Below are 22,947 nucleotides of genomic sequence, written 5' to 3' on the forward strand. Positions count from 1 at the left end.
CAATATCATGACATACTGCTATGAATGAAGCTACAATTTCAGTTGTCAGTAATTTTATCAAAATAATGTTTTAGTTCTGAGCTTAGAACATACTGCGGTGTTTGCGTGTTCCATGTTACCCAATGATATGAACGGTTGGTTAAGTCATTGTTGATACGACATTGGGTGAATGTAACGTCGCGGAAAATGAAGGGTTTCGTTGCTAATAACAAAACTGAAACCTTAGAAAGTCATTTACTCTTCTCAAACAACACTATTTTTTTTTACAATAAATGATAATTTACTTCGTTTCTATGTCATCGTATGGCAAATGTATAATATTAATTTTTATCCACACAATATAAAAAGATAGAGCGACATCTATTTGAAGGTAGGGTTGAAATTATTCGTATAATGTACTCTATTAATTATTGTCTTGGGTCTTCTGAATTCATGTTTTGTTTTTATGAGTATATTCAAACATCTGACCCCATTTCTACTCTGTAATCTCAATGTAATTACAATACACGCTGCCCTCTAAATTAGTTGTTTAATTTATTTGTCATGTAGTTCTATAAATTACCGCCTTCGTATAATTTGTTTGTGTGTTTGTTATGGGATTTCGCGCAAAGCTACACGACGGCTATATGCGCTAGCCATCCCTGGTTTAGCAGTGTAAGGCTAGAGAGAAAGCACCTAGTTATCTCCATCCACCGCCAATTCTTGGGCTACTCTTTTATCAACAAATGGTGGATTGACCTTTACCTTATAATGTCCCCACGGCTGAAAGGGTGAACATGTTTGGTGCGTCGGGGATTCGAACCCGCGATTCTCAGATTACGAGTCGAGCGCCTTAACCCACCTAGCCATGCCTGGCCGTCTTCATATAAACCGTTGCTCCTGATATATAAAAAAAAAAAAACACATTTAATATTCATGAGATTTGCGAAACTGCACTCTGGATCATTAAACATTGAACTGATCTGTCTTCCCTTAGAGACTTATTTCTGTGGGTATATTATCTTATAGAACAAAATCATGTATAATGTTCTAAACCTACAAAACTATTGCATGTAATAAAACAAAATATATTATATAAGTTTTAGTACGGATTTATACCACAAACAAAAAATATACAGCAAAAAAGTGGAAATCTGGTTAACTTCAGATGATATAAGCCAATAGTTTATAAAAAGTGAAAATCTGGCTAACTCCAGATGATATAAGCTAAAAGTTTATAAAAAGTTGAAATCTGGTTAACTCCAGATGATATAAGTCAAAAGTTTATAAAAGTTGAAAATCTGGCTAACTCCAGATGATATAAGCTAAAAGTTTATAAAAAGTGAAAATCTGGCTAACTCCAGATGATATAAGCTCAAAGTTTATAAAAAGTGGAAATCCAGCTAACTCCAGATGATATAAGCCAAAAGTTTATAAAAGGTGAAAATCTGGCTAACTCCAGATGATATAAGCTAAAAGTTTATAAAAAGTGGAAATCTAGTTAACTCCAGATGATATAAGTCAAAAGTTTATAAAAGGTGAAAATCTGGCTAACTCCAGATGATATAAGCTCAAAGTTTATAAAAAGTTGAAATCTGGCTAACTACAGATGATATAAACGAAAAGTTTATAAAAAGTGAAAATCTGGTTAACTCCACATGATATAAGCCAAAAGTTTATAAAAAGTGGAAATCTGGCTAACTCCAGATGATATAAGCCAAAAGTGTATGAAAAGTAGAAATCTGGTTAATTCCAGATGATATGAGCCAAAAGAACTTTGGCTAACTCCAATTAACGCAAACCAAAAGGGTATAAAAAGTGAAAATGTGCCTCATTTGAGGGTTTTCACTCCATTTTTAGGGCAAAGTACTAAATCAAATTAGCTCGTGTACATTTTCAAATACTTTTCAGTTATCATATCAGAAATTTCAGTAATCCTGATAAATGCTAATACGTATAATCTTCAGAGAAAAGAATATATCAGCTTTAAGTGGTAATTCAGATGCAGTTGTGGAAATCATATCGAATGAAGGAAATCTGATATTTTTCTGTTGAACAAACTGCACTATTAATTTTTCTCGTTATATTTCGATTGATTATGCGAACTGTTGAGAAAACTACTGTTTAATATCACTGTATGTATAACAAATGAATCGAAGAATCCTGTGTTCGTATCAATGCTAAGAAAAATAGACAAACATATTACTTAGACCACCAAGAAGTCAATAAAAAGATAGAACAAAACATAGAAGGAGATTTGCACAAGTTTCAAACAGAGAAACGAGGAAGAATTAGTATTTTAAAAATTACCAGTGAAAAGCAAATTTGTATGTCCAAGAATATATGCACGTGTTGTACTGGTCATTCAACAAGTTAAAACACAAAATATGTCAGAATAATAACTAACCTTTCTGTTATGAATGAGGAATTAATAGTTTATGTCAATAACACCAAGTAACACAGATTTTGTTTCTGGATATTATGTGTTATTTCTTAATTTCTTATGTTATAAAAGTACAGAAAATGACCATTAGTCACTTCAAACTTTCCTTTTATGACCTGAATAATGAAATTTAGAAATTAACCTATTTTCCATGTAAAAACGGACAAATTTGCACATTTTTATTTACATAAGGTCTGAATAAAACAACATATGAATCAAGACTTACATGTATTTATACTAAAGTTATACAAAAATGTTTAGAAGTGAGTAGTTTTCGAAATTTGCGACTGTAATGTAAATCACTTTCACGTATCAGCCCCTAAATTTAGTCTCCCATGAAGGATTCAGAGACGATACTTTTTAAGTCAGGGTTACGGATAGTATATAATGTGCGTAAGATAATATTGGAAGTGTTCAAAATGTGGTGCATGAGGGTGTGTGCGTATTTTTTTATAGCAAAGTCGCATCGGGAATCGAACCTCTGATTTTAACGATTGTAAGTTCGTAGACTTACCGCTGTAGAGGCGGGGGTGGGCATTATTTCTCTCGTGTCTTTCGGCTGACGAAATATATTGGAAAGTGAAAAATGTAAACAGAAGTAATTAGAATCATCAACTAAGGAAAGACAGGGCACTGTATTTAGGCACGAAAGTAAACAGAAAGATATACTGTTCAGTACGGTAGGTGGCAAGAGATAGACAGTGTTAACACGGACAGCGTCAAAGAAAAGATTCAGATGAAGATAAAATAGATTCGGAGTGCAGCAAATGAAAGGAAATAGAAGGAAATGATCGATAAGTTCTGTGAACGGATAGAACTAAATGTCTGACTGAATAACCTACGCTAATTTTTCGCACGATGAAAACACGCGCAATTTTACAAGATGTCTCGAAGTTAGAGAAACACAATATTGCTGGTGAACTCAGCGTTGTAAATAAGTTTATCGCTATCAGTTGCCTGTAACATACTCTTCTGAAACTCTTTTATTTATATATAGTTTATAATTATTGGTTTAAAATTATATCACTAATAGGACCGCGCGTGCCCAGTATTTATCTTTCTAGACTGTGAGTTCGAGAGTTAAAGGTTCGCGGTTTGTTTGAAGTTAAGTATAAACCTACCAATGGGTTATCTGTATTCTGCACTACACGGGTATTGAAATCCGGTTTCTATTACATTAAACCTGCAGACATACAACTGCGTCTCTAAGAGGCTCGCGCTTTTTTTTTTTTTTTGCAGTATCCCATCTAACTCTTTGGAGCTGTTAGTGCGTTAAAAGAATGGATCATATCTCACTACTCAATTAGAGTAGCTCAATAGATACGGTGATATTTCCTTCTGAACCAAAATAGGATGGCTGAACCTTATTCACCTGGTGACGAATTTCTGAAACAAATTAATGTAACTTTTTTTTCAAAAACATAAAGTTTGATTTCACGATAATATTATCAAAAATCATTACATATATTTTTTCTCGCTAGGAATTTCAATGAAAGACGAATAGCCTTAGAATAATATTACTTAATAATGGGCTTTTTGGGCAGTGCCCACCACCGACATAGCAATCAAGTGCTCAGGCTAAACCACTGGAAGGCTTTCTCTAACTGAATAATTTTTGTAAATGATAATATAATTGTTTTTAAGTCATATAAAGTTAACTATAATTTAATCTAACTAACATTAAGGACAGAATTCATTTAGACGAGTCAGATGTAATACAAGTAGTATATGAAGCAGAAAATTAACTTTTGGCTTTAAATATAAAACAGCACTGTTTAATTTATTTGGAAGTGATTGTCTTTCTTCTTCGTGGCTCGGCATGACCAGTGTGTTAATGCGCTCAACTCGTAATCTGAGGGTCGCGGGCTCGAATCCCCGTAACACCAAACAGGCTTGCTCTTTCAGCCATGAGGGGCGTTATAATGTCAATCCCACTATTCGTTTGTAATAGGGTAGCCCAAGAGTTGGCGGTGGGTGGTGATGACTAGCTGACTTCCCTCTAGTCTTACACCGCTAAACAAGGGATGGCTAGCGCAGATAGCCCTAGTGTAGAATTGCACAAAACTCAAAAACAAACAAACAAACAAACAAGCTAATTCTTCTTTCTCGTTTGGACAAAAGCAATTTAAATTAGATCAAGATGAAATATATATTTCCTGAAGTAACTTAATATAAATATTAACTTTGTTTTACGCAACTTTAAACACAGCAAAAATGTTATTTGTATACAGAATGGTACTATAGAATACTTAACCTCAATATAAACGAAGTTAAAATAAGTAGAAATGTTCACCCAACTTACTCATTTTCAAAATCAATTTTTGGTTCTTTTCGATCGTACATTTTTTGTTGTGTGACTTATTTGGACAACAGAGTTCACTGAACCATTATAAGCAAAAACCTTTTTTTTTTTTCTCAATTTAAATAAAAATGTTCAGCATTGGATAAGTGATTTTTTTTCTGAGTGTTTTTATTTTTGGTAGGAAGGTGAACTCTCTTCAGGAATTTCGTGAAATTTTGCGTTTTTCTTCATGTTTATATTTCTAATTCCTATCCAGTTCAGTTTCTTTGTAAGCAGCAGTGACTTTTATGTACATTATTGATAAAATGTGTTTTTTTGTGCACGTACATGTATTAATAACAATAATATAAAATGAATAGTGTTGGTGAGTGGAATACAAATAAGCCTAACTGTAGACAAAGGTTTTATCTTACGGTCTACCAAACACCCAAATTTGCAATTGATTCATATACCTCACGTGAAAAAAAAAGACAACACCAAAAGCACATAGACGTGTTATTTTCAGTATCCTGCAGACAAATTCCGACTTTCTATCTTCCTACACTTCTCTCATTGCAAAGATAGGTCGAGATACAGCAAACTGTTTTTACTTGTGAAATCGATTGCAGTATTAACACTTATTGTTATCTTGAGATGTTTTTGCATGAGTTAACTCACAAACTTCTATATGTCAAACAATTTTATTATTATTATTAACACTGAGTGGGTGCCATGAACGAAAAATTGTTTTGAGTAACTAGCAAGTGTGTTTGCAATTAAGCACAAAGCTACATAATGCGCTGTGCTCCGTCCACCAGGGGTATCGAAACCTGGATTCTACCTTTCTTAGTCCACAGACATATCGTTGTGCCATTGGGAGGTAATTAGCAAGTAAAATTAATGAGTTTCTTGTCGTTTCGGCTCCTTAAACTTGATTTTGCAAGCGAAAGTACGCATGCGGTGGACTTTTACAAAACGTTGCTCTAAATGTCTGGTCTGTGACTAGCTTCGTCGTAATTTTAGCTTTACAGTAAAAATTCTGATCTCAGGGAAGCAATAATGGTTAATTATGACCGCCAGACCGTTGATGAGGAAGCACGGTTCAATTCCTCTTGGTGGACACAGCAGATAACCTGATGTGGCTTTGCTGTAAGAAAACACACACACGCACTATTTTTAGGCCTGGCATAGTCAGGTGGTTAGGACGCTCGACTCGTAATTTGTGAGTCGCGGATTCAAATCCTCGTCACACAAAACATGCTCGCCCTTTCAGCAGTGGTTTGGTAATAATGAAACGGTCAATCCTACAATTAGTTGGTAAAAGAGTAACCAAAGAGTTGGCGGTGGGTGCTGATGATTAGCTGCCTTCCCTCTAGTCCTACACTGCTAAATTAGGAAAGACTAGCATAGATAGCTCTCGGGTAGCTTTGAGCGAAATCCAAAACACTATCAAACAAAGTGTACAACTAAACCTTCGCTAAAGACTATCAACCAACTGTCGTACTATTCACTCTGTTGGACTTATATATTTCATTTATCATCAAATAGTGAACAAATTATAATATAAAATGTTTTAGTCAGTGTATAATCGTAAAACATCAACATTAACTATGCTTTATTAAGAATGACTTTTTAATAGGTACAGTTTTAATTAATAGTTTAATTGAAGGCCTTTCAACGTATTTTTAAGTATTATAGAAATGTGGACCTTCCTTTGTCCAATTTGCTCATAAAGAAGAGGGATCCACCTTTCAAACATGCTCTATTTATAGGATTTTTATTCATTTCTATCGAGACTTTTTTAATCTACGTAAAATATTGACCTCATGTATGTAAGTATTATATCACGGCACGTTTCTAAAATGTTTGTGAATACCTTAGCGACAATAAACCATAAGATGCAAGTGTTAAACTTAACGCATTCATTTACGAGTTCCTCCTTCGAAACATGAAATGGCATTCGTGATGAAGAGAAACCCACTTAAAGTAAAAATGTGTCTCAAGACGGCAGGTTCGAAATCCCCGTCACACTAGACATGCTCGCCCTTTCAATCGTGGTGACGTTATAAAATAAAGGTTAATCCAACTACTCGTTAGTAAAAGAGTAGCTCAAGAATTGACGGTGGGTGGTGACTGGCTGCCTTCCATCTAGTTAAATTAGTTCCACAGTTAAATTAGGTACGGCTGACGCAGAAAAATCTGGAGTAGTTTTGCATGCTTAGCCTCACACATTCTGACTACTGAAAATGATTTTACATATTTTCGAAAAAAAATATCGTTTTGGTCAAAGTTCCGTGATAAGAAAGAAATAAAGAGTCAATCAAATACCACTTCAGTGAAGTGTCTGATATGTATCGAAACGCTCGAGAATCGTTCATTCCTAGAAGTAAAGAAAATGAACTTCTGCAGACCTAAATACAGGGTGTAAATCAATTTGTTATTGTCTCTTGTAATCATCACTTTATGATGGGGAAAAAGACCAACCTAATCAATTTTCAATAATGGATATTGTCTCTAAAACAAACAATGCAAGTGTCTTGTTCCTAGTTAATTAGGGTTTAGTCAACAATGTTTGACGTGTAGCGACCCTTTATATTGCTACGTTCTTTTTTGTTTTTTTTAGTGAGAGAGCACAAAGAACTATCCTGGGACGATATAATTGGTTAAAATATAATCTTTTCTGAACTAACTGGTGTATGCACAGAAATAATCAAATGCAATGTGAGAAACAAAGCATGCTATTCTGAGAAGTTTCAAAGTAGCTACAAACGTGGTTGTTACGATCGATATAAAGATTAATAAATGTAGTTATATAAGAGGATGACGTGTAACAAATTCAGAGGAGTCTTTCCCTTTATGACGGAATTAATCTCGTAATTTGCAAAACAAAGGAGCGAAATAGATTTTTTTAGAAACTGAATAGTTATTTAGTATTGCAAACTGTATTGGACATCTTGGTTTCTATTTTGAAAAAGTAAAAGGATATTTTCATGCACTATAGCAATATTCTATAAGTCACAAAGTATCTCATTTAAATGACGTAGTAAATATTTATATAGATTTTAGTGCTTGTTTTTGAATTTCGCGAAAAGTTACACGAGGGCTATCTGCACAAGTCATCCCTGGTTTAGTAGTCTGAGACTAGAGGAAAGGCAGCTAGTCTACACCCACCGCCAACTCTTGGATTACTCTTTTACCAACGAATAGTAGGATTGACCGTCACATTATAACGCCCACGGCTGAAATGGCGAGCATGTTTGGTGTAACAGGGATTCGAACTCGCGACTCGCAAATTACGAGTCCGAACGCTTTAACCCACCTGGCCATGCTGGGCCTAATTTCAGTGTTGTATATTAACTACGTAATTTTAATGTTTAATGGAAAAACAATCTTTGTGGAAACTTCAGAAAGACAAGAAGTTTCAGAGACAGTTATATGAATTTAAACTCTTATATCATGATTTAGTTTCGTATTAAAAAAGGTTTATTATGGGTGTACGTGAGAAGTAGCAAAGAGATTTATATATTTCTGTCATCATATAATTTATAAAACGTTTATATGAAATACATGATAAAACAATTATCAGACGTTTCACCTTGTCACGCCAATTTCTGTAAAGCACATTTTTTTGCAAGTCTGTATAATTATTCTAACTCGTAATTACACATTTGTTATTTGAATACAGAATTTTAAATTGTACCTTTGGACAGCTGGTTAAAGGTGAATTTTACAGAAAAAAGAAAACTTTGCAGTCAAAAGAACTACTCATACTGATTAATTTTACAGGATCACATTTTTAATAAAAAAATGTGCTAATAAATAAAACATAGACCTTGGTGCAGAAAGATCCTTTCCGAGCGGCAATCCAAACATTTTAATTTTTACGTTTGCCGCTAGGAAAAGTACTTGACGTAATAGTTGCCAAATAAACCGCCAACGCCAGCGCGTTGAATGTAAATAAACATGGCCAGTGCATTCGGAGAAACAGAGGCGGAGTCTGTTTTGACTTTGTGTTCTGAACAGTGTCGAGTAGTGCCATATCAATTCAAACCTACTCTGAACGAACCTAGAACAGTTACTTTTGACACAGATCTGACAAGTTCTAGTCAGGATCAACACCTTCATCATCACTCATATGAACATCATCATCTGTCAGTTGTGATACAGAGGACTTCTTAGCAGCAGATGATGATTCTGCAAAAATTAGTGAATGAATTACATGTATATGAACAATGTACTGTTCATCATCAATAGTTTATAATAAATAATCAAAATAATATTAACGAGACTAATCTGATTATTCAATATTGTTAAATCATGAACTAAAATGTCATATTCATATTCAAACTAACTTACCAGTACCACAAGCAAAATCTATTGTTGGAAGATTTTCTGTCTGGGTAACTACAGTCTCCAAGCCAGATGGGAATATATGTACACCTCTGGAAACTGAATACCAGCCAGTCTGTGTCCCTCTTGGAATACTTGGGATAGGCTAAAACAATAGGTTTTTATTTAGGTATTGAAATAATAACATTCTATCACGGTTAGATTCAAATTAATGTAAATAAAATTATACATCAATTATTGCAACTTATGAATATTTAATCTAACAGTCATGATCTACTTACAAGAGTCTGAACAGACACATTCTGAAATGAGTCAGCTCTAGAGTCTTGGCAGCCATCATCAGGGATGGGCTGAATCACAACTTTCTCTGCAGAAGTAGGCACTGTGTCATCAGCACTTTCCTCTTAAAGCTGAAGATATAAGATTATATATTAAAACAACATGCTTTATGAGGTTTATGAGATTTACATTTAATATGACAATGTCAAAGTACTGTGTTAAGATTAATTTTATTATGATGAGTTATGGAAATATGTCATGGAGTTTATATTTGATTTTTTCACAAGTCTACAATGTTTTTTTTTAATACATAACATGTACTTGATTACTATAACATGTTCAAGACATTGTCTTATTTCAATTTATCTTGAAATGTTAAATTTGAAAAATGGAATTCTTCAAACTTTTCCATATATAAAAGTGATACAAAAACATCTACAGAATGATCTACCAGCTTTTAAACTTGAAATATACTCTATTTGGGATAGATTTGTCCACTGTCTAGACTAGGAAATCAAGGTTACACTGACTTTCAGGTGTCACAAATGCAAAAGACGCTCATGAATGTGAAATGTGTATGTCTAGTTACATTCTTCAAAAACTTGTACTTTTTAAATTATTATATTATACTGGTTATTGTTTATCGCTTTATACTGTACACATACCTTTAAGTTTGTTCTTTTCGTGATGGCAAGGAATGGCTTCAGAGGGGTGGAACCTGTACGCTGCAGGTTGAGATCAGTCCTCAGCTCCACACGAGGAAAGATGGTGGGGACGATCCTGTCTACTGCCGATGGTTTTTTTCAGTCTCAACCTGCTTGGCTTGAAACCCATGGAATCCAAAACAGTGGGATCCGACACAAAACATGAACGTTCAAAGTGATCTTGACAAAGCTTTGCATGGTGTGAAAGATTCCAGTTCTTCCTATTGACCATCCGCACCCACTGTCGCCACCTTGCCGGTTCCTTCTCCTTGCATGGAAACGAAAACAAGCTTTTGCCCGATGCCAAACCGTTTCTACAACCATAAGCAACGCAGTAAACAATGTTATCATAAAACAAATATAAAGTAGCAATACCAAGACAAAAAATAGTCTCACAAAGTATGTAATCCGAAAAAAAGCACCGACAGATTTACATAAAACACCAGCACTAAAAGGAAACAAAATGGTCGGCGCGCAAATAAGCGTGTTTGGCAACTATTACGTCATAGTTGTAAAATGTTACGGAAATAGCCGAACAACCGAGAGGAACTTGAGTTCGAGGACCCACATACTTTGTTTCATTTTTTACTCAATAACTAAAGTGTTTAAAAATATGGCAACCACACATTAATTATACCTAACCAAAGTACAGTTGCTAAGGTAATTATTAAATTTGTTGAAAATTCACCTATAACCTGAAAATGACCTAAGAAGGTCGAAACGTTGTTCTCTGCTTTGTTACTAACAGTGTTAATACCTATACCAGCCGTCCTGAGATACATTTTTTATATGAAGTTGGTTTTTCGTCATTGCAAGATTTTCGAATTGTTTGCGGAGCAGCAGAGCATCCCTCGCTGTCAACGGGTTTACAACGCTAAATTAAGGGGTTCGATTCTCTTCTGTGGACTCTGTAGATCCGATATGGCTTTGATATAGCCAAACACACACACACGCAACAGTGCAATGCAACATTTTGATAACCACTGTTTCAATTTCTTCTTTGGTTTATCACTGAACAACACTGCTTTTCATCGCAAACGAGCCCAGCATGGTGAGTTGGGTTAAGGCGTTCGACTAGTAATCTGAGGCTCGGATGTTCGAAACCCCGTTACACCAAACATGCTCGCCATTTCAGCGGTGGGGCCTTATAATGTGATGGTCAATCCCACTATTCGTTGGTAAAATACTAGCCCAAAAGTTGGCGGTGAGTTGTGATAACTAGCTATCTTCCCTTTAGACTTACACCACTTAATTAAGGACGGCTAGTACAGATGACTCTCGTGTAGATTTGCGCGAAATTCAGAAACAAACAAACAATCATCGGAACGAGACTTATGTGATATACTCCAAAAATGTGTGTCTGAATACATTTTATAAAACTGTTTAATTTGTGAGAATTATAGTAAATAATAATAATACCAGTGCTGTAATTATTAAATATTCATATGTATTTTAAAAAATTAAAAGCCTTTTCAGAGATCATTAGTAAGGTAAATTTATTTTATTATAATTATCCTACTTGTAAACTCAGATCTCTTGAAAACTCTGCTTTCACAATCAAAGTCATGATTAAGTCAATCACAAAAATAGGTTTCAGAAGTGACTTGAATAAAGATTCTGTTGTTTTACAATAATTTATTTTATAAAATGTTAAAACATACACTCTATTATGAAACTTCGATCAACAGAAACTGTGTAAACTATAGCCAAAATAATAATTGTATTTAGGCCCGGCATGGCCAAACGTGTTAAGGCATGCGACTCGTAATCTGAGGGTCGCGGGTTCGAATCCCCGTCGCGCCAAACATGCTCGCCCTTTCAGCCGTGGGAGTGTTATAATGTGACTGTCAATCCCACTATTCGTTGGTAAAAGAGTAGCCCAAGAGTTGGCGGTGGGTGGTGATGACTAGCTGCCTTCCCTCTAGTCTTACACTGCTAAATTAGGGACGGCTAGCACAGATAGCCATCGAGTAGCTTTGTGCGAAATTCAAAAGCAAACAAAACAAAAAAAAAACAATAATTGTATTTCACTTGCTACAAAAAACTGTTTTGAAAATACCTAATTTTAAAATAAAGTGGGTCCATTTAATATAAGGAAGCTGCTTTAAAAAATTCCGTCATATGGTTTTAAATGAAACCGATCAATGTAAAGTAGTCTTGACGTGGACCAGTTCTGATGTATAAACTAAATCACGTTGAAAAGAATAATGAACCGTTTGTGGGTGCGGTTGTAATGATCATTTTCCATCAACGTTAGAGTTTTTTTCAAGAGCTTGCTTAGTTAGCACAGCTCTTAGTAATATACATGCAATATGCATCGTACGTATTCATCTACATGAATCGTCCATCCTCACGAACCTCTATCGAATTTAAATTGAACATTGTTGAAATTCAAGTGACATCCAGCGTATCTTCAACAAATATTTATGTTGTATGGAATGATCACAATAATACGTGTGCAACTAAATAACAATATTTGACTTTTCAAAGAATAACTAACTCTATGTAAAATTTTATATTACTCAAATACTGTAAAAATGTTTATTTGATGCTCTGGAGCCAAGGTTATTTTTATAAATACCAATGTTTTTTTCTACACAAACATTTATATACGTGTTAATGCAATGTTTGTGCCTTATATTATTACATCAAATCTGTTATTTACTATAAAGTAATCAGAAATACATGGAAGACGTCACCCACCCAAAGGACGTCGAATGAAACCTCCAATCCCCCTTAAATGTTTTTAATCTAATTGTGTTCCGGTTTGTTCCTTGTCTAAATAAATAGAATACAGCTGCTATATGTGTTTGATAAAAAATACATTCTATATACGCTGTGTAAAATAGTTAATTACTCAGGAGAATAATAGTGATATATGAAAATGTCCTCAGTGAAACCAACTGTTAAATTTCCTGATACAAAATTTAATTTAAGTTTTATATTAAGTCAGACAAAGTTTCGTCTCTCTTGGTGTCTTTTGTCAATGTTTCATTTTTTTTCCTAACATTCAAAGAGGGTAGTAAGTGAGAGCTTATATGATGTATGTATCGATCTGAGAAGACAGTTTTTTTTTTTTAGATATATATATCATCTAATATTAAGTAGAATGTCACGAGCAATAAAGAACAAAGTACAATTTTTATCCTACTGGAAAGCAAACACATCTTATCAAATTTAGTCATATTGTAAACCCATGCTATGGCTATTCCACACTACGAAAGTTTGAAAATTATTCGTTAAGCATCGATCATTAGTTGTAAGTTCGTTTCTAGAACCAATTGGTTTGGTAAATTATGTTAAATAGATTTTTTGGTATTAACATTTGTATATTTTTGTGTCAGTAGACACTTTAGTCTTACAAACATTGATGTAGGGCCTGGCATGGCCAAGTGTGTTAAGGCGTTCGACTCGTAATCCGAGGGTAGCGGGTTCAAATCGCGGTTGCACGAAACATGCTCGACCTTTCAGCCGTCGGGGCGTTATAATGTGACGATCAATCCCACTATTCGTTGATAAAAGAGTAGTCTACGAGTTGGCGGTGGGTGGTGATGACTAGCTGCCTTCCCGCTAGTCTTACACTGCTAAATTAAGGACGGCTAGCTCAGATAGCCCTCGTGTAGCTTTGCGCGAAATTCAAAAACAAACAAACAAACACTGATGTATGGTTCTGTGTATTGATCTTGAAATACGTGCGTATTAATTAACAACTGAATTTTTTAACTTATTGGTAACTACGTGATATAACATTACAGTACATGAAAATTAGTAAATAATTTTCTTGATGGTTGCTTCATAAAGTGTTAATGCACACTTTTCAATTTTTAATATAATACCAAAAATAATGTTTTTCGTTTATGTCGTAAAACACAGAGTGCAGAAATGAAATTCTAATTTTGTATATCGGTTGTTGTGGAGCATAACGTATGCAGCGTAGAAATAACGTAACATGGGTATATAATATACATCATGATAAGATGTAGCTAGCGCTAATGAAGAATAGAAAGTGGGTGTATATTTAGCATACAGTCTAAACACGTAAATTGCATTCAGAGACTACTGGTTGTTATACGAATTTCAATACATGTTTTAGTTTCAATACAATATATTATATGTATTATCTAGTTTCACCGTATTAGAATACTGAGGTGTTAATCCATTTAAGAGCATGCTTTTATTATAAATTGTCTGCCGTGCTAATGTATCAATCCAGCCAAGTTTAAACAATAGCAAGTGATTTTATAGAACATATTTTTATTATAAATATCTGTGCAATACTAAAGTATCGGTCCATCCAAGATAAAACCTTAGCAAGTGATATCGAGAGCGTATTTTTATTATTTTCTTAAAACGATTTTGTTTGACTAAACACTAGTGATCAAACCAGAAACTTCCTGGATTTTAATAACAGAAACGACACAATTTATTATAACTATTATACTCAACCGATGAGAAACAACGAAAACGAACAAAGTGATTATTACATAAGTAAATAACGACACATATCACAATAATTTTTCATGTTCCAGTTATCACGAATTATAGCTGACTATTTACTTCTCTTTGTGTTTTATCAGTTCCACCTCGCGAAACACTCATAATGGATAAGTTTGGTCAACATTTACGCGGCCTGATAGGTCCTTATAACGAAGGGTCTTCATTGTTACTTATATGTGAGGCAGACGGTGGTAAGTTTTTTTTATATTTTTTTTGTACTAAGTTAAATGTTTTATATTCATCAAGGTAAAAAATTGTCAAAATAATTTTAAATGATTGCTATCTTTTAGAAAAAAGACAGTTAATTATATTAGTGTACGTTTAAAATATTGACAACACGTATTTAAACTATTAAACTATTGGCTTATAGACGTTTAAGTTTTACAACTCATATCGGAATATTGTGTTACCTAAAAGAACACTATGCTAAAAATAGACCGGCATGGCAGGTGGTCAAGGCACTCGACTCGTAATTCGTGGGTCGCGGGTTCGAATCCCTGTCACACCAAACATGCTTTCACTTCATCCGTAGAGGCGTTATAATGTGACAGTCAAACTCACTATTCGTTGGTAAAAGAGTAACCCAAGAGTTGGCGGTAGGTGGTGATGAATATCTGCCTCCCTTTAGTCGTACGCTGCTAAATTAAGGATTGCTAGCGCAGGTAGCCCTCGTGTAGTATTGCACGCAAGAAGTTTCAAAAACAAACCAAACGAAACCGTCATAGAGGATATGCACTTGACGTCATGCAGCTGGCCGGCTTTGTTTATTCCGCCATATTGAACAAACTCGTGAAATAACGATGACCCTATTTTGAGTTAGATGTTTATAACTCCATAGCGTAATAATACCAGTTGACTGTGATGCTTTTGGTTGAACAAAATATAGGGCTGACCTTTGGTTAGCATTATTGGTGTCTCTATGTTGAAGAATGTGGCTGTTGCACGTGAGTAACACTATCACATTTCTGTTATGCACGTGCAATATAAATCAAGTTCTGGCCCTTTGGTTGAATTACAACCCACACAAAGGCTGTCGAACATTCGTGGTGATTGACGTAGTAACAAACATATTCAAAACATATCAAAAATGTTTTATTTCGAAGAATCAAATTATTATGAATGTCGAACTATCGTATGTATTTACATAGGCCTCGAACCCCTGATTTTAGAATGTAGATCTGAAGATATACCACTGTCTCAGAGGAAGACAACCTGAATATAAATAATAGAACCACAAAGTAACAAGAACAGGAAACATTTTTGATACAGACCCAACCAACTCCATCAGAAACAAAATTACATTAAATCCCACAGTCGTGATTACATATATAGGCTAGTATGTGAAATACACCATTAATACATAAATATCTGGTAATGTGTGAACTACTGGTAATTTAAAAACAGTGTTAGACCTAATGTTTTTATCATTTTATTGTCAAACAGGATCGGTAGCTCACTAATATGTAAACATAACTTTTGTTATATTCCCATCACACCAAACATGCTCGCCCTTTCATCCGTGGGGGCGTTAAAATGTGACAGCCAACTCCACTATTCATTGTTAAAATAGTAGCATAAGTGTTGGCGGTAGGTGGTGATGACTAGCTGCCTTCGCTATAGTCTTACACTGCTAAATTAGAAACAGCTAGCGCAGATAGCCCTCGTGTAGCTATAAGATAAATTCAAAACAAACCAAAAGCAAACCTTAACAATCTTCTTTTCGTTTATGTCTTATAATAACCATCAAGGATGTCGTTAACCCTAAGAGAATCCTGGATAAATAGAGTTGGCAACAGGTCACATAGAACTTAATTTGAAACATTTTCGACGGGAGAATCCTTTATCTGGTGCAAGTGCTGGTCGTTTATTCATCAAGTTCCACAAAACATGGCTCAGTCGATAGAACGCATATGCAATGAAGATTGCCACAGCAATGAATGAGAACATTTCGGATACCGATGCAAGAGACATTCTTGTGTGCCGTATTGGATCAACTTGCCAAATTGCTAGAGAAGCAGAAATAAGCTAAAGAACTGTGATCGGAATTCTGAAGAAATACGATTACCATCCTTAGAAACTGTAATCTGGATTTCTTCAATGGTTCGTAGCGCATGCGGAAATGAATGAATACTTCATCCAGAAGGAGGTTACAGTATCTAAGGCAAAGCTTTTTGTGAACGTTGAATTAAAACGCTACAATTGTTGTTTTTAGTTTTAAGAAACCCCACAGTGAGTTGTAGAAGCCCAAGACGAAGGTGTAGATAATGTAATGGTTTATTGTGACTTGATACGATATCATGTTATTGTATAATTGCAATGAACTGGAGGAAGTTACTATTTTGCATGAAGATGATTGTCCGAAACTTATGTATTTCCGAAACAAATACGAACAAGTGACCTTAGCTTTATGAGATATCTCACTTGCAAGATTCGTGAAAAGACCCGGCATTGTCTGGTGTTAGGGTGCTCGACTCGTAATCTGAGGATCGCAAGTTCGATTCCCAGTCACACCAAACATGTTCGACCCTTTCAGTCTCGGATGAGTTATAATTTAATGGTCAATCCCACCATTCGTTAGTAAAAGAGTAGACCAAGAGTTGGCGGTGGGTGGTGATGACTAGCTGCCTTTCCTCTAGTCTTGCACTGTTAAATTAGGGATGGTTAGAGCAAATATCCCTCATGTAGCTTTCCTCGAAATTCAAAAACAAATAAACAGATTTGTGTACAGATTAAGATATGATCCAAAATAGTAATACTGAGCTGGGCCTGAACTGATTTTGAAATAATTTAACAAATTGACCAAAATAATAGATTTGTGTTAGGAATAATAAACGTCCCTTTATTCCATACTTGATAGCACGTGAAATATTGAATATTTTGTGTTATACATTATTTTTGTAGCCTAGGGGGCATGTATTATGTATTAAGGGATAAATTGTCTTTCCCTCCACAGGAAGGCCGCCTCCAGCGCTGACGTGGAAAAAAGAAGGAAAAGTTTTGAAGGAAAACTTTACTCTGACGCCTCAAGGTTTCTCCAGAAATGAGATATTGCTTCCAGACCTTCGTCGTCAGGACCTGTTCGCTTCTCTTACCTGCGAAGCTTCAAACAGCGAAATCGGGGATCCTTTGTTTAGTTCAATTACTCTAGACTTAAATTGTAAGTGTTTTGTACAGTCTTACGATTTGTAGGTTTCCTTTTAAATGGATGAATTCAAGTGCATTTGACACAGCATCCTTACTTCCAATACTAACGTAATTTTCTAAACGTCTGATATTATTATTATTAAATACCTCCTAATTCCATCGTAAAAAATCACATTATTTCTAAAAGTTAAACAAGTTATTTCTGGTATAATACATAATAATAAATACAGTATATGAGATCGCAAGACAACATTTTTTTATATTTGATATATTATACTTAATAAAAAACAACAACAAAGCCATTCAGTTCAGACGTTGGGCGTTATTTCTGAGCTTTCTTCTACAAATAAGCACGGTTTGATGCAGGGCTATAATAGTTCTGTGTTCCACAATTATCAAGTCTTAATTAATAAATTTACGACAAAAATATAATACAAGTTCACTTTGCATGGCGTGATGGATTGTACACAAGCCTCGCACGTTGTAGATCACACGACTGAAACCTGTTCCAAGAACATGCTAGGCCTTGTGGTCGTTATAAAGTATCGATCTATTCCCCACTGCCTGATGGTCAATGATACCTCTAGAGTTCGCCATGGGTGGTGTTAATTAGCTGCCTTTCCTCCAATATATCACATAAATTAGAGGTGGCAATCGCATTTTTCTCTCAAGTGACTCTGCGCGAAATCTAACCAAACAAATAAACAAGATTTGTAAATAGTCTGTTTGCTGGAAGTGTAAGCCTTGGGGTAATTGTTTTTATTTCTCTTCTTTTCCTCCTTTTAGTTTGATTATTATCTTTTTCGTACACTCGAGAATCATTGAAATTAACCTCTGAATAACTCCTTAAAATATTGTCTCTACCCTTTTGCAAAGGGGGATGTTTGTGGATTTCCACAGATAGCTCACTGTTTAGCTCTGTGCTTACACTACAAACAAACAAATTTTACAATGTTAAACCTACATGACCTATGATTATAATATTCATATCAAATTGCCCCCACTGTCTGTTTGCAATACATTTGAATTGTGTTGGTTTACAATAGTATATGATGCTTTGCTGACCTTTTTGGACTTTTGGATGCAAGGTTTAGCTATCTTGTAATTATGAAAAGCGTATAAAGTACAAAATTATCACATTCAATAAAAAGACATGTGCAGCGTTAAACTGCGTTTAAAGACATGTAACAGATGCATATTGGTGTGGGTACGTAATGATTGGACATTAAACAATTACCAGGCTATAATAATGCCCTCTTGACCTCGAACTTTACTGATGAATTGTTCTAGCACTGTTTTCGCATCGTGTAAACAAATTATGTGAAAATAACAAACGACTTAGAATGGGTTATTGTTCTATATCATTTAGGAAATAACCTAAAGATAAGCACTTGTCCAACATATCGTTGGTCAACTGCCTATTGTAGGCCTATGGCTGAAAAACTAAGAACTAAAGACACTATGTTTAATTTTACTTTATGTTTGAAAATGTTTATTTTGAATTGTTTCGTTTAAACGTTGTGAAGAAGCAAGCTTCCCTTACAACTGTAAATAGCATTATTCGTAGAGACTTAGATATATAATAATTTTGTTAAATATTTCTTGTAGATACAACAGAAATATATGCGCAAAATGTTTCTAGCTATAATATGATATATTGGAGAGAAGGCGGTTAGCGAACACTACCCACTGCCAACGCATAGGCTATTCTAATCAAATCGTGGAATTTGCCTTCACCCTTTATTTTCACTCTTTAGACCAGTCTGTAATAGACTTGTATTCACCAACTTACAAAAATAAAAATATATATTTTCACACTTACGTTACGGAAACATCCGGGCAATTTATCCTCGCGTAAATTTTTGGTTTCTGTTTTTCTTCTTGGAAATGAAAAACAACGCATTTAATGCTATCACCAGATCTAATGTGAAATGTCGTATAAACATCAAAGATTATCTTTCTATAGTTAACCCAATTTGTACTGAAAAAACCTTAGGAAGTAAGAATGTGTGTGTTTTCTTAGAGCAAAGCCACCACATCAGGCTATCTGCAGAGTCCATCGAGGGTAATCGAACCCATGATTTTAGCGATGTAACTCCGTAGACTTACCGTTGTGACAAAGAGGAATCTTTAGAAAATAAAAAGCAGGGGATTGTACAATTAAAAATATACAATATTTTGAACAATATTTATTACACAATAGTTTGTTTCTCTTGTAAACTCGGTCCGGCATGGCCAGGTGGGTTAAGGGTTCGACTCGTAATCCCAGGGTCACGGATTCGAATCCTCGTCGCACCAAACATGCTAGCCCTTTCAGTTGTGGGGGCATTAAAATGTGAGGGTCAATCCCACTATTCGTTGGTAAAAAGAGTAGCCCAAGAGGTGGAGGTGGGTGCTGATGACTAGCTGCCTTCCCTCTAGTCTTACACTGCTAAATTAGGGACGGCTAGCACAGATAGCCATCGAGTAGCTTTGTGCGAAATTTAAAAAACAAACCAATTATTTCGCGAAGAAATAAAATCATGATATTCTGAACCAGAACAGTCCCATTGTTAACTTTTTTCATTACGTCTTTCTAGTTTCGTCGGTGTATTTATAAGTTTCTAAAAATACAAAATATATAATATGTTGTAGTACTCTTTAATATATGTAACATTTTTCCTTTTCCACCGTGCAATTTTATTATTTTTGTCTCATATGCCAAAATGTATAATATTTGGAACCACGGAACTACTCACGAAATGTCTGATGTATAACACTTCTTACTAAACGTTATATTTTCCTTCTAAAGTAAACGGTGCTGTCAATATTATGTATTATATAAATAGATTTTGAGAGATGTGATTTATAACCAAAATGCACAATGTTTAACTAATGTTAGATCATGGATCGTCGGTTTCTGTATATATATATATGTATTATTTATTTATTAATTTAATAAAAAAATCTCAGATTCGGCAGTAAAAAAACAAACAAACCTACAGAATCTGTACCTAAGGTATAGGTTTTATTTTCTGGGAAAGATTTATAAACGTGATATTTTAACCTCAAATTCTGTTCTTTTATATTGTTTATTTCTTGTATCGTAATTTATTAATATGTACAACGTTGTTTAACGGAAATCAATTAAGCCACAAAATAAAAAATAAAAATATATACTGAATCAACCAAAACACTTCGTTGATTAGTAAAACACAACTATAAAAATTATTTGATAGTTTTTCATTATATATTTTACATTATTCTTGATATTCGATTTCCTTTCCTTTAATTGAACATATGTTTAAACCTCAATGTTTGGATGATGTAATACGTCACTGGTAGGTTAGATTGTTTGTTTCCTGAATTTCGCGCAAAGCTACTAGAGGGCTATCTGCGCTAGCCGTCCTTAATTTAGCAGTGTAAGACAAGAGTGAAGGCAGTTAGTCTTCACCACCCACCGCCAACTCTTGGGTTACTCTTTCACCAATGAATAGTGAGTTTGACCGATGCTTTATAATGCCCCTCACCTCTAAAAGGGTTTACTGCGATAGGAATTCGAACCTGCGACCCTGAGATTACCAGTCTAGTGCCTTAACCATCTGTCCATGCCGGGTCATGCAAGTTAGAGCAACGTGATTAAAGAAATGCGTATGAACACATGGCGAGAAAATAACAACTAAGCGCGTAGTTTTTATTGTGTGCTTTGATGAAATTATAATCTCTTGTATTTATTAAAAGGGTAATAGTTAATAGAAGGGTCTGTCCTTTGCAGTTGGATTTAAAAAATCCACACTTAGTGAGGGTAAAAAAATAAGAAATCTAACTATATCTTACAAAAGTTAATGAGAAATGTTCTTGTCTTTACTGGTATGAAATAAAGCCAGCCAACCAACTTTATATTTAGTTTAGTTTAGAGAATTCTAAAACAGTGTATATTAATAGGAAAATATAAAAATGTTGTTTAAATATGTTTTACATATGCCACTTGATTCCTTAAGGAACATAGGGTCGCAAACGCTGCGGTTTCTGTAACAGGCTTATTTTTAAGAGAGTAGGTTGTTAGCCTACTGCACAACCCCCAACCAGGAGGACCAAATATGTTTTATGTATATTAAATAAAACTGACTTATACTAATTGGACTTATATTAATTGGACACTTTTGAGAATCAACAAGTTTTATTTCGTCGTAAACGTACGTAGATGTTGTTTTGAATTAAGCTCAAAGCTACACAATGGGCTATCTGTGCTCTGCCCACCACGGGTATCAAAACCCGGTTTTTGGCGTTGTAAGTCCACAAACATACCGTTGAACCAATGGGGGAACGTACGTAGAGCTGCTTTTTGCTAATACTTTGATTTTCTCTGCACATTAAGGTGTATTAAAATAACGTTTTTATAACATACCAGTTGGATTACTTGCATCTGGACGGAAATTATGTTAATTCGTGTTTTATGAAAGATTATCTTAAGAGATGAATGGCTGCGTACCTTATATGTAATTGTGAAAACGCAAACATGTTCATAAAAATCACAAAACGTAAAATATAAAACTGAAAGCTTTTTGTGTATGTCCACGTGGACTTAACGAACCTCTCCATAACAATTTTGATGAAAATCTATTTAAATCCTACGAAGTAGTTATGGATATACAACAGACAGAAATATTATATTTATATGAATCAAACTTTTTCATAATCCATTGTTTATACACAACACTTCTGCTTTTCTTCATTTCCCATTGTGTACGAAGAGTTATAACGCTAAAGTGGAGGGTTTTTATCCCTAATTAGGCTTAAGAAATTAGTTCTTTATTCCCAATGTGTACGAAGAGTTATAACGCTAAAGTGGAGGGTTTTATCCCTAATTAGGCTTAAGAAATTAGTTCTTTATGCAGATTATTTGTTAACACTGAAGAAGCTGTATTTTCTCTTGTTATACCATTTACAAAATTGAAGTGTGCAAATGTATTACTTATCCCGTTTGAGCTACGTTCCTGTAAAAATGTGAACATGTGTTTAACGATATTCGAAATGTCTACTTTTTATGAATCTTACACTGATACAGTACTCCACTTTTTATAACTTTCTAATGTGAGCTTTACGAAATTTTAATTCACACGCAAGAGCAGATTAATTATGTTTATCGAAATGAAAATGATTCAAACGCTTTCTGCGAATTAGGCGAAAGAAGAAGAGATTGATCCATTTTTCAATAGTGGATTGTTTGAGAACAAACCGTAGGCGCCGTTTTATTCTGTTTGTTGGCGTACGTTTGTGTCATGTTCGTT

General features: G+C 34.6%; 1 protein-coding gene across 3 annotated transcripts in view; it reads left to right on the forward strand.

Moving 5' to 3' along the window:
* Positions 1-22,947, forward strand: part of LOC143222461 (synaptogenesis protein syg-2-like) — a 131,633-nt gene that overhangs the window by 74,062 nt on the left and 34,624 nt on the right. For 2 of the 3 annotated variants that reach the window (XM_076449017.1, XM_076449035.1), the window contains exons 3-4: positions 14,614-14,724; positions 17,487-17,690. In XM_076449017.1, coding sequence (XP_076305132.1) covers positions 14,614-14,724; positions 17,487-17,690 — 315 coding nt within the window. The remainder of the gene's footprint in view (positions 1-14,613; positions 14,725-17,486; positions 17,691-22,947) is intronic. The other variant, XM_076449026.1, reaches the window with a different exon arrangement.

The sequence above is a fragment of the Tachypleus tridentatus genome, chromosome 1, assembly GCF_004210375.1.
Source record: "Tachypleus tridentatus isolate NWPU-2018 chromosome 1, ASM421037v1, whole genome shotgun sequence".
NCBI classification, from domain to species: Eukaryota; Metazoa; Arthropoda; class Merostomata; order Xiphosura; family Limulidae; genus Tachypleus; species Tachypleus tridentatus.